Below are 13,245 nucleotides of genomic sequence, written 5' to 3' on the forward strand. Positions count from 1 at the left end.
TATAAGATTGGTGAGAGGAACGAAGGGGTGCTCTTACCAAGAAAGGCTTAAGTTCTGCAAGTTGCAGCATCTGGAGACTAGGCACATGCGAGATGATCTGACTGAGGTGTATAAGGCCTTGAAAGGTTTTAGCAGGTTCAATGCTGATGGGATACTTCCACTTGCTGAGATTAAGAACCTGAGAGGGCATAGATTCAAATTGAGGAAAGACAGTTGTAGAATAGATGTGCAGAAGTTTGCCTTTAGCCAGCAGATATTTGATTGCAGGAACAGACTTCTATCCGTTGTTGTGGAAGTTGATAGTTTAAATAAATTTAAGGCTGAACTAGACAAGCATTTGGAGTGACTGGATGAGTGAAATGGGAAATTCTTTTTTTTTTTTTTTTTTTGGCCGATGCTGTATATGCTTGCTTTCTTGGATCATATGCCTCAACTAATACTAATGTGTGAATGAAGAAAAGTGTGAAGTAATATCATCTTTACTTTTGAATGTTTAAACTTATCTAAACATATTATTGAAATAAATATATATCTTATTTAATTTTTTATATGTTGTTGTTATATCAGCTATTGGTAAATGCAGATGATTACAAAATATTCTAAGATATTCCTTAAGCAGCATGATGCATAGGTAAACCGTGTTGTTTGAAGATAATAAAGCACTCAAAACCTACATTTATTATTATGGTATTATTATGCTTATTTCTGAATTGGAAATAATGGGGTCAAACATTTCATGGTAATTTCTTACCACTTCTTCAGTGACTGCAAAGACATTAACTAAGGGTTATTTATGGAATTCTTAAATTTTTTTTTTCATGCATTTCTTAAAATTTTAGTAATTAAACAGCAGAATTAGTAGAAATTTTAGTAAAATTAAACAGTAGAATAGTAAAATTAGATCTAAGTTTGATTTACCAAAATTTTTAATTGTATTAAAATTTTAAGAATTCCATAAAAAAAATTTAGAATTCTATAACAATAATAACATTTAGTTACTGTCTTTGCAGTCACTGAAGAAGTGGTAAGAAAATACCATGAAATGTTTGACCCCATTATGTACATATTTCCAATTCAGAAATAAACATAATAATACCAACATAGGTTTTGAGTGCTTTATTATCTTCAAATGATCACAAAAATGATTTGTTCACTATAACATGCAAATACATTGCGATACCTCAGATGGACAATTTATTATTTGGTTAAATGTATGGTAGGGAAAGGTTACATTAATCAGTTTTATTTGTATTCCTAGCTAGATAGTCGACACTTCCAAAAGGAAGTGTCGACTATCTAGACTATCTATTGGAACTGGTACATATACACTGTCAAGGAGACTACTTTGAAGGAGATCCATCCAAGGAGCTGGTAAGCTTCCTTATTTTCCATATTATTAGTTCAGTCTGCAGATTTTTTGATCACACCTGGTACATCACATTTTAAATTTCTTTAAATTGGCTTGAGTGAGTTATAAGTGAGTAGAGTTACATTCTAGTGGCATCACTTGCAATACAAGAAGCATTAGCTAGCAAGAAGCTTATCTGTATTCTAGTTACTAGCTATATTTTTAATGGATTTTTCATTTTTATGTTACAAAATGATTTTTTTTTTTTTTTTTGAGACAGGAAATTCATTTGCATGAAACATTGTCTTTACTTGATGAAAAAAGAAACAGATACTCAAGGAATATATGCAGAACCATAAGACTAAAATACTGAATCCCATGAGTACATGGGATTCAGTATGAAAAAGTATACTGGTGGACTTTTGGACAGTATGGAAATTATCAAATAGCTTACTTTATTTTGCCTTTTCAAAATTATTAAAAGTAAAAAGAATTTCTTGTCCTGTCTTGTGTTTTTATGCTTAAAAGGCTTTAAACTGATGTGTAAATGCAATGCCCTTATTCCTTTCTAATTTCCCTAACACCAAGGAAATTAGGAGAAGCTACCTGATGAGGGACCTATAAGCCCCAAAGCAAAAAATTAGTGTCATAGCACTAATTTTTTTCAACATGACTAATTTGCCAATATTAGACACATGAATCTTTTGGCAATGGCATTATTTTAAGGATAGTGACACAAAAGTTCATGGAAATAGACGTATGTTCTGATATAAACATTAATATACTGAACACTGCATTTACTAAGCAATTTACTAATCATTTCCTTTTTTTTTTTTCTTTTTAATAATAAAAATTACACATCTTAAAACTATTTTGAAATAAAAATCTGTTGTTCTAATATTTAATCATATAAAAATATGATTAAAAAAAAATATATATATATATAAATAAAAACCATCAGTAGTTGAGTGTACATATGTAGCTGTCAAAAAACATTATTATTCCAACTACCAACATAATTCAAGCAGTATGCACTCATTCCCAAAAATTCAATAGTGATATTTCCTCAGCAATACTAACCTGATATAAATGAAGATTCAAACAGCGGCAGAGTGCTTTAACAATTGTTGTCTTTCCACAGCATGCTCCTCCTGTTAACAAAATATTTGAGCTCACTTGCTTTCTGGTATTTCTGAAATTGTATAAAATGCTGATTAACAATAAAAGATACAATAAATACAGTTTGTTACTTAAAAATATCTTTCCAGTTTTTCCAGTACTAATAATGTATTTGCCGGTGATGCTAATATATATGCATTCAGCACATACTTGATCACATATTGCTGAATTTGTTTCTGCTATTCTTTTTTCTCTATTCTCTCTCTTATATGTGGTGCTAGGCTCCAGCAAATTTTAGAGGTGGTCTTCCAATAGGATGGATAAATTGAATAAATAAGAAAGAGAATACTGAAGTTTAGAAGTGGCAACATAAAAGAAAAGCTTTCAAATAGAGGGAAATATGCTAGAGTAAGTTGCATTTAAATTATCCATTAGGGAGAACCATATTTTTTTTCCCTATTCTCAATCTTTATATGTATCTAAATCTGTCTAATCATCATAATCCATCCCATTCAAAAGCACTAGAATCTTAATGAAGGAGCTGAATACATATGATTCTGGTACTAGTGCACATCACCAACTTCAGTTTATACAAGCTTATTTTGTTTAGGTAACGTTATCAGTCAGTGGCTTCAAGACATATACTGATAAGCCCTTTTTTGTTCAGCCTATCACTCTTTCAAGAGCCAAACCTAAAATAGTCAACTTCCCTAAGGCACAAGAAATGTGATTGAAAAATTATTTATATAATATTTATTTATTGTGTAATGCAACAGAATGACATTTCTATAAATACAATTCAAATAAAATTTTATTTTATTTAAACAAATTTCTGAAATTAAAATTTAAAGTTCATTTAAAAATATTTTTAATATTTTTGAATGTCTGTATTATTCTGGATTTTTTCTACTATGTATAAAGTGCAAGAAGCAAAATAAGTGATTCAAATAAAATAAAATTTAATAAGTGCAAAAATGTATTGACAAATAGAGATTTTTCTTCAAAAATAGTCATAAGCCTTATGTAGTAATGAAGTATTTTGGGTGTACATATAATACAGAAACAGCCACAAAAAAATTTGCCACCTCCTTGATATTTATTATTTCATTAATAGTTATCTTCTGCTTATGTAAAATATAAGTCAACTGAAGCATCATTTTATCATCATCTTATAATATTGGCAGGCAGGCTATTGCATCAAGCTGAATGATTCTCATTTGTGAACTGTGTAACAGATTAGTGCTTTTGCATCAATCCATATATAAAGTCATCCTGAATGCAGTTAGTCTCTATTCAGCAGTGATATGGTACACAAGCAGCTAACTCTAGAGAAGAAAATTGTAATTATTACTCTTGACAGGAAGTGATTTTTTTTTAGTCAATAAATTTCTGAAAAATGTCAGCTGTGATCACTTTTCTGTATCAAGAATTCATAATAAATGTGGGACCAGAAATGACAGAAGAAAATCTGGAACAAAGCTGAAGCAGAATCCAGCACAGGACAAATTTAAAATCTCTCCACAGGCATAAAAAGTGATGTAAAAAGAGTGTAAGAACTGTCCACAAGTGATTTGATGGTATATCAACCTAATAAGAAGCCCTTTTTGACCAAATCCATAAGGTGAAATTGGCTAATCTGGGCTAAAAATTAACTAATTAGAAAAATGACATATCAGAAAGTAATCTTTTCTGATAAGTCAAAATTTAACATTGCTAGATTGAATTGAAACCACTATATTCATTGAGCATAGCCCCAGAGAAGCTTATCCTGACTGCAATGAATTAGCAGTGAAGTTTCTATTAAGCCAGATGGTTTGGGGATGCATATCAAGCAAAGAAATGGGCAGAATATATTTTGTAAATGGTACCATTATATTTGGACTACTTAAAAAAAAAAAAAAAAATTTAAAGAGACTGTTTGCAATTAGCAAAACTATCCACTTCATAGGAGCCAATCTGACAAGTCAATAATCTCTACAGTCTATAACGAGATGAACCTCTAGTTCAAGTTAATTTCATTATGCCAATGAGTGTGAGAAATTGCCGATGAGCATGGAAAATTACTAAGAAGTGATTTCTCAAAGTCAGCCTGCAAGCCCTTCATTGGTTTCAATATTCTTTCATTTTGGAATGTGAATATTGTAATAAAATAAGAGTGGTGGAAATTTTTGGGTTGCTATAAAGAATTTGAGTTGTTAAAGAGAATTCATTATAACAACCTTGAAAGGCTGGTATAATAAATTTAAAACAACTTAATAGAAACTTCATGGTTTATGGAGAATTGGCCAGGCTACCATATAGGTCATTATAACGTGATGGGACATTAAAACTCTTATTTCTCTGTGCACGAATTTCTTTTTTCTCAATAAATACAAAAAAATGTTTTTCAGATACCATGCAAATACATTTTTTGTATATAACTTTATTTAACACCAATTATTGAAATAAAGATACTGAAGATATACAGGGTGATTCCAAATTATTGTCAGGGTTTCCGTGGCCTATAATTTTCAAACCAGAAACAACAAAATAAAACTTCCTACGAAATATGAAAGTGCAACTCAAAAAGTTTTATTACCTATAGAATCAATACTGCAGAATGCTAAACAACTTCAACATGTGCCTTTTGTGGCACGTAAGATGTCCAATCGATATTCAATTTCGCTCCAAGTGTTCTCCAGCATTTGTGGTGTAACTGTTTTAATCGCAGCAACAATTCTGAGCTTCAGTTCATTGAGGGAGATCACAGGAGTCTTGTAATCAAGCAGCATAAGATCAGGTGATCGCGGAGACCATGGAATCAGTTTGCCACGCCAACACCCAGTGCCCAGGAGAATGAATGTCAAGAAATTCTTGGACAATAAGAGCCCAACGTGGCTGTGCACCATCTTGCTGTGCACCATCCTGGCTGATGATTTTCCAACTGGGGTAACAGCTACAGCTGTAGCATGACCAGATAGGTCACTACTGTCACTGTTTTTTCCGCAAAGAAAAAGGGCCCCAAAACTTCTGAACACGACAAAGCACACCAGACATCGACCTTTGGACTATCACTTTTGAATTCTCGAATGGCGCGAGAGTTTTCTGATCCCCATATTCTGCAGTTATGACGATTTACCCTCCCTGATACGTAAAACGAATCATCACTAAATATCCATCTCCAAAGGTAATTTTCATCAGCTTCGACGTTTGAAAAAAAATGTCTTGGGCAAATTGGAAATGGCAGGGTTTGTCATTCGGCTTTAAAGTCTGCACAATCTAGAGTTTGTAGGCATGGAGGTGAAGGCAGTTGTGAACAACCCTCCAAACAGTCATTTGTCGTATAAATAACTGCAAAGAAGCTCGTCTAGTTGATTTTTGTGGGCTTCGAGAAAATGCTTCGCGGATTCAATCAACATCTTCCTGCAAAGTGCTCAGTCTCCCCGCTCCTTTTCAGTGCAGAACACTACCAGTCTCTTGAAATTGCTTTAACCAATGTCGGATAGCATTATCTGAAGGTGGATCTTTTCCATATTGAGTTGTATAACAACATTGTGTTGTGATTTTTCGAAAAAGCAAAGTACACACATTGCCTTCTCTTGAACAGTTGCCATTTTGAAGTAATGCTATCAATATCTCCCAAACATCAATGTGGCAGTACAGCATTGCCTAATAAAACTTTGTGAGTTACACTTTCATATTCCATAAGCAGTTTTATTTTGTTGTTTCCGGTTTGAAAATTATAGGCCATGGAAACCGCAACAATAATTTAGAATCACCCTGTATAACAAATAAGAAGAGCACTTTATACTAGTATAGTACAGTAAACCCCCACTATTCGTGGGGGTTACATTCCTGAGAAATGTCGCAAATACTGAGTTATGGCTCCCATAATAAAGGGGTTCCGTTCCAAAGTATGAAATATATAAGAAAAACTAGTCTAAAATTTTGTCTATGTATGTATTATATGTACCTTCATAATATGACTTGCATAATGAAATGCAAGCATATGGCATCGAAATGAAAATAAGAAACAATTTAATATTAAATGTAATATTTATTAGAAATTTCAAACAAATCTTTCAAACCAGCATCTTTGCTAGCTAAAAAACTTATCCCGCCAGTGCTATCACCAGTTTCGCTAAAGTGTTGATAAAGGAGTTTTGCCTTTTCACGAATGATGAGTGAATTTAACGGAATTTTATTTTGAGTTCGGTCTTCTATCCACAGATTTAAAGCTTTTTCCATTTTTTCTAATTTAACATCACGAGTTACTGAGCAAATTTTTGAAGCAATTAGCACGTTTTCACGGACACTACGGCGGATTTTTTTTCCCGATTTTTTGATTGATCGTACCGTTGACTCATTGATTTTATGTTTTGCCACTGAGGAGACACTTTCACCATTAGAAATTTTATCTAATAACTCAATTTTATTCGCTAATGTCATCACCTTCTTTTATATTTTCACATTTCTCTTGTTTTTCGTAGCCATATTTTTGTAGGGGTTAGAAAGAACTTGTCCACAATAAAGTCACTTTCTTCCGTTAACACACTCGAAAAAGTCTGTTTTACGCTGCAAAACAGTAGATTTATAGTGATATAAATCTACCGTTTTGCATATCAATAAGCATACCAATTTATAAATTGATAAATTTATTCAATTATAAGCGTATAAATTAAAAACAAACAACGAAACCTCCCATGGCAAGCACATAACACATACTGAACAAGGATTAGCGAGAAACATCCACGCTCGAGATTTTGTCACCCATCACCCCCCACCCACTGAGCGCTGTTTTGACCGGGAAAGATAATTTTAGCCACGCCCATGTTTTTTATGGCGGAAAATGTTCACGGCGCTTTAAAATTCACATTTTTTTAGGTTTCATTTTATATTAAATCGGCGATCACAAATACGCGAAACCGCGAATACAGATACCACGAATAGCAAAGGTTTACTGTACAAACTATATACTATTATATATCTTTGAGTTACAAATAAGTGTTTAGAGTATTTATGAGATGTTAATTGGAGACATACTTGGATTTCAAAAATGGAGTAATAAGAGCACAGAGGCTCTCAACATAATTTCCAATTCCAAATGGGACAGGAAAATGCCATACTGGATGCAGTGGAGCAGCAGCATAAAACGTTTTCATAGTTACTGGAACATAGCTTTGTACTGTTCCAACCTGCAATATAAAGATACATATAATAAACTATATGATGAAAACAGCAATACAATGATTACAATTATGAACATTCTTTTTTTATATATATTTTTTAAATCATAAAAAAGGAAACTGTATGAAACAAAGTTTTTATGTATCCAAGTTACTTTTGAATAGTAATTATTTTTCTAAAGTAAGTTATGTTGCCTTGTTTAGGTTTGTCTATACATCATAATTTGTCAAGGCTTAGTTCTATGGACAGTTCAAAGCATCAGTTAAGGATCTTTTGTGAGAGGTATGAGAAATAATCTGGAAGCTAATATTAAAATATTAATCAACTTTACTTATTTATTATTACAATTGTTGATAATTATTTTACTCTATCACTTTATATACAATCTTTGTGTATACATATTTTCTCTCATCATCGTTATTGCTAAAGCAACACGCTTCACTAATGCAAGCTATAAATATCATTCTTACTGGAAAATCACAACCGAGAGTGATCTACAGTTGTTTTTCACTACTAATATTGCATGACAGCGTGATTGTCAAAAATCTTATTAAACAATTTGTTCAGTATATTGAGCATATGTAAATTTTAATAAGATTTTTGAGTTTATTCTTAATGAACAAACAAGGTTTATTAATATGCTGCTGAAATATTCTATGTTCTGGTGGGAAAAAATTGTTTATTCAGAGGATAAGGCTGGTAAGTTCATTAAATGGTTTTTCCGGTAATTTTTATAAGTGACGAGATAAGTTTATTGAGGATATACTGAAAGCAAGAATGTCAATGTTCAAAACATGAAATTTAAAATTTGTTCAAGTTGTATAAATGTTTAAGGGGTAAGCTTCAATGTTTAAATTACTACCATAGCATTTTCTATACTTCAAAGGAAAACTTTATGTAAATAAAGTTTTCCCTCAAAGATTTAATCTTTGAGGGAAATTAATCTTTGTTTGGCGGTCTACTTTAAGAACATGAACACTTTCGAAAAACGACATCCAAACTTCAAGAAAACAGGAATGCAAGAAAAGCTTGACTGTTCCAAAGATTAAAGGGACTTTAAATATAAGGAAATTCATTAAATTCACAACATTTAAAGTTTACAGAACATTTTGCAATATTAATGTATTGTCAAAAATGTTATTGAATGGTGCTTCACAAATTATTTCTGTTTTATTTGTTAAGTAAGCTTAATTTTAGATTGGTGGCCATTATAGTAACTTAAAAACTGGGATAATTATAAATCTACCGAAAGGGTTGAAGAATATAATCTTTTTTAAATTTTGTAATCCTGACTGTCTTATGCTAAATATTATTTCATTCTTTTCTAAATAGGCTCAATGTGTTATTTCTCTAAACATGTTTAATGATTTTAAAAATCAAACAGATGCCAAAGTGAAACAGTTTTAGGCCATTGCTGGCAGGATCCCCTTTTCAGTCACATAGTTAGTATTATTCACTAAAAAAAATACTTAAATCAATTCTTGATTTTAAGGGTACAGTCATTTGTAGGAAACAGTGTATTTGTTCAACTTTTCCCTGCAAATACTTGTTGCTCTTTCTCTGTTATGCTTTATTTTGTTTTACAGAAGAGAACAGCTTATCCATTTCTCCTTCTGATAACTTAGTTACTGAAGTTCATTTCTTTACTAACAGACATTGCAAATACTTACCCTATGAGATCTGATCATCATCGTGGTGCTGAGAAAGACAAACAACCCATTCTGACCAATCTGACCACATGTAATAATAAATAAGTAAAGTTGATTAATATTTTTATATTAGCTTCCAGATTATTTCTCATACCTCTCACAAAAGACTGCATTTAATCAAACCTGCTGACCAGATACAGTAAACTCTAAAATCCATAACTTTACATCCAGAATCCTTTAAAATCAGGCACAGTTTACAAAAAAAATAAGAAAATCAACATTTTTCAATCAGAAAATATTAAGAAGGCAATACAGCACAATTATCAATGGTTGATGTGCTGCATTGCTCTTATCAACAATCACATTTTCTGTTTCTGGAGCCAGCAGAACTTAAACTGTATAGATAATATGTAATTCTGGACAAAGAAAGCATTCAAAGCATTTGATGCCATAAATAGAGAAAGTGTGGGAAGTTTTGAGAAACTTAGGCAAAGAGGAAACATCTTGAGGAGAGAACTGAGAATATCTACACCTACACAGTGAGTAAAGTAAGGACAGTGGTTGGGTTGACAGAGAGCTTCAAAATAATTTCAGGTTTGAGACAAGGAGGCATCCTGTCACCACTACTATTCAGAGCTGTCATGAATGATGTGCATTGTAGAATGGCAGAACAACTTTTACAAGATCAGATGAAAGTGATACTCTTTGCAGATGACCTCTGTAATAGGGGGAGGGGGGGGGAGAGAGAGCAGGAAACAAGTGCTATTGCAAGTTGATGTGTGGATAGTATAAGCAAAGAATTTGGACTGGTTTTCAGTCAGAAGAAGAGTGAAGTAATGGTTCTAAAGAGCAGTGGCAAGCCTGACAGATACATCGCAATGGAAGGGAAAGAGCTGAAAATGGTTAACAACTTCAAATATCTAGGAGGCACCATCACAAAGACTGGAGAAATAAGTAGAAATAAGTAGAAGGATACAAGAGGGTGGGAATTTCTATAGGCAGACAAGAGATCTGATCTGCAACAGGAATATACCACTGAAGTGTAAGAAGGCTATATAATAGACCTATTACAATACCAATTGTGATATATGCATCTGAAACTTGGACTATGAGGAAAAAGGACAAAAGCAGAATGCAAGAGGCTGAAATGAGGTTGGTGAGGAGCATAGCCAGAAAGACAAGACTCGACAAAATCAGGAAAGATATGATTAGGGAGAGAATTCAGGTAAAAAAGCTCCAGAGTAGAACTGAAAGGTTCTGTTTGGGATGGTTCAGGAGTGTCAAGAGGATGAACGAGAGCTGTTTGCCAAGAAGAATGTTTGATTTACAACTGAAAGACAAAAGACCAGGGGAAGACCAAAAATGAGGTGGCAGGATATGATAAAGAATGATTCATTAAGAGAAGAGGAAACTGAAGTGAAACCAACGACGGAGAGACAAACATAGACAGGACATGGTGGCAAGGCTTCTTAAGTCAACCTGTGGAACAGCAGAACGATGACAGATGATGAGATAATATGTAATAAAAATTCAGAATGCCTCAGACTGCAGGAAAATTTACATACATATAAGTTAGTGCAAATGCATCATGTCTATATAGAGTAAATTAATTGAAGTTATTTTTTTGTTAGTTGTTGGCACATTGGCTTCTGTGGCCATAATGCACCTCCCAAAGTTTTGCATTTTCTACTCTGATCCAAGCCCGAGACGGGATTTGAACCTGCGACCAACTGAAGTTATTATAATTGCATTGTTTCATTACATATCATATTGTGAATGCCTTCACAATGAGTTGCCTGTTCGGTTATACTTCGAAAAATTAATGCTTCCCCAATAAGAAGATTGTTGTTATTTATTCGCAGTGGACACCACCACCACCAAGATGGCCATTTTAGGGCTATTTGGCCCTTCACTGGTGGGTGGGTAGGTAGGGTAGGGTAGGCATAACAGCTGGGTTGTCAGCTGTAATATCTTGATGGTATAACAGTTGACAACCAGTTGTGAAATTAAGTCTACAATATGAGAGCTGCCAAATGGTGTTTAGTAGTTTAATACTTAAGAAAAAATTTAGGGCAAAAACCTCAGACTGTGGGAAAATTTACAGACATAAATTAGCATAAATGCATTGTGTCTATAGGAAGTAAATTAACTGAAGTTATTATAGTGGCCATTATAAAAACTTCGGTTAATTTACTGTGTATAGACATGATATATTTGCACTAACTTATATGACTGCATAGATAATGCAATGGTCTTAATTCTCACAGCAGAACAAACTTACCTTTGAAGTGAGATACCCTAGTATTGCACTCCTTTCAAAGATGGCCTTGCCAAACGGTTAATTAGCCATTTGTTTAAAAGATAAAACACTACTATGATAGCCTGTTTCGAGACTAATTGGTTCCTAATCAGACAATAGGTGGTCTCCAGTGTCAACACAGTTGTAAAGATGTTTAACTGGATGCTGTCACTAGAACCTCCATGCAATCTGCTGAAGAATCAGTTAGTCCAAAATAGGCTATCATGGCAGTGCCTTCTTTTAAACAAATGGCCAATTAACCTTTTGATAAGACCACTTGTTTAAAAGTAGTGCAATACCACAGCAAATCATTGCAATGGAAGTTTATTCTGCTGTGAAAATAAAGACCATTGAGGTTTATACAGTTTAAATCTTACAGAGAACAAAAGGGGGGAAAAAAACAGACAAAAGGACAAGGTACTTTTTTGCAAACATAATAATTTTGAGGCTATAGCTTTAGCTGTATCATACCACTGAATTTTTTCTCTATTAGTGCTATCTCTTATTCAGTAAACTCCATAATTTAGTGTGAACTACTCCAAAAAATTAGAACTAATATTACGTGACATTACTTTAGAACAGCTGAGAACAAAATGCCCAGTGTGGGTACAGCTGGAAAAATGTATACTTGATTAAATCTATGGATAATTTCTTCCATAAACAGTGACTTACTGAATGCACAAACAGCAGATTCAATTTCACACGATCAAGGCTTTTGCTGCCAATATAACTAATATAACTAGTTATACAGCTCATCAGCTGCATGACCGAAGTAGGGGAAAAAACAAAACAGGCAGTTATCATGTCACTAATTTTCTTTCCTACTCTATACCAATGTTTTTGCTGCTGAATTTAAGTGCATCAGTGACTTAGACCATATTGTACCATTGTGTATTATGACTGTACAAGCGTATGTTCATGGGCCAATTTGCATGATGTGTGGGCTGAAAAATGCCAAATAACTAATGGAATGGAGTAAAATCTTACTCTGTCTGCCTGAGATCAGGTAACTGCAGCCTTCATTGACAAGGACTACAAAAATTACTCCAATTGTTGAGGAGGAATTTCTAAAGGGATTTCTTAAGTCACCTGTTGTTTTTTCCTCTATACTGTAGTTATAATGGCAGAAAAAAACTAAACTCAGTAATCTTTGTTATATCTCAGAAATCACTGAATTTCTTCACAGTACACTGAAAGAAAAATGTCATGCAAATTAATAAAGATTGACCATAATTCCTTAACAGTTGGTTCTCAAAATTTAATGACATATGAATCCCTTTTAGCTTGAAAAATTAAGGATCTCTATACCCCCCCCCCCCCCAAGTTCAAAATTGTTTCTATGCTGTAATTTTTTATCATGCAAAAGTAAAATTTGTCTGAAACACATTCATTAATATTCTCTCTGTTACTGTACTAGGCATGCATTTAAAATTGACATCATAGTACATGGCAACACTTCTGTGACTTTGCTTGTTGTCGTTTATTTACTTTAACAAAATGAACTGTTATTAACAATTTAACCACTAGTACTATCTGTTAGTGGTAAATGTTAGTGCTTAATATTCATCAAAAGGTGCTACTCTAAAACTGCTCAACCAACTAGGCATACCTCTTTAAAATCCAGAAAAATTTTTAAAATCCAAAGTCATAGGTTTTTAAAATTT

At 33.1% G+C, this 13,245-nt stretch overlaps 1 protein-coding gene across 3 annotated transcripts in view; it reads right to left on the reverse strand.

Moving 5' to 3' along the window:
- Positions 1-13,245, reverse strand: part of LOC150084894 (peroxisomal ATPase PEX6-like) — a 149,369-nt gene that overhangs the window by 112,322 nt on the left and 23,802 nt on the right. For all 3 annotated transcript variants that reach the window (XR_016547084.1, XM_090375619.1, XM_090375620.1), the window contains exons 6-7: positions 7,490-7,641; positions 2,429-2,540 (exon numbers count right to left, since the gene is read on the reverse strand). Coding sequence is in view for 2 of the 3 variants with exons in the window: in XM_090375619.1 (XP_090231745.1) it covers positions 2,429-2,540; positions 7,490-7,641 (264 nt within the window). In the remaining variant the exon portion in view is untranslated. The remainder of the gene's footprint in view (positions 1-2,428; positions 2,541-7,489; positions 7,642-13,245) is intronic.

This window comes from Mastigoproctus giganteus, chromosome 6 (genome assembly GCF_048544385.1).
Source record: "Mastigoproctus giganteus isolate SK-2022 chromosome 6, ASM4854438v1, whole genome shotgun sequence".
Classification (NCBI taxonomy): Eukaryota; Metazoa; Arthropoda; class Arachnida; order Uropygi; family Thelyphonidae; genus Mastigoproctus; species Mastigoproctus giganteus.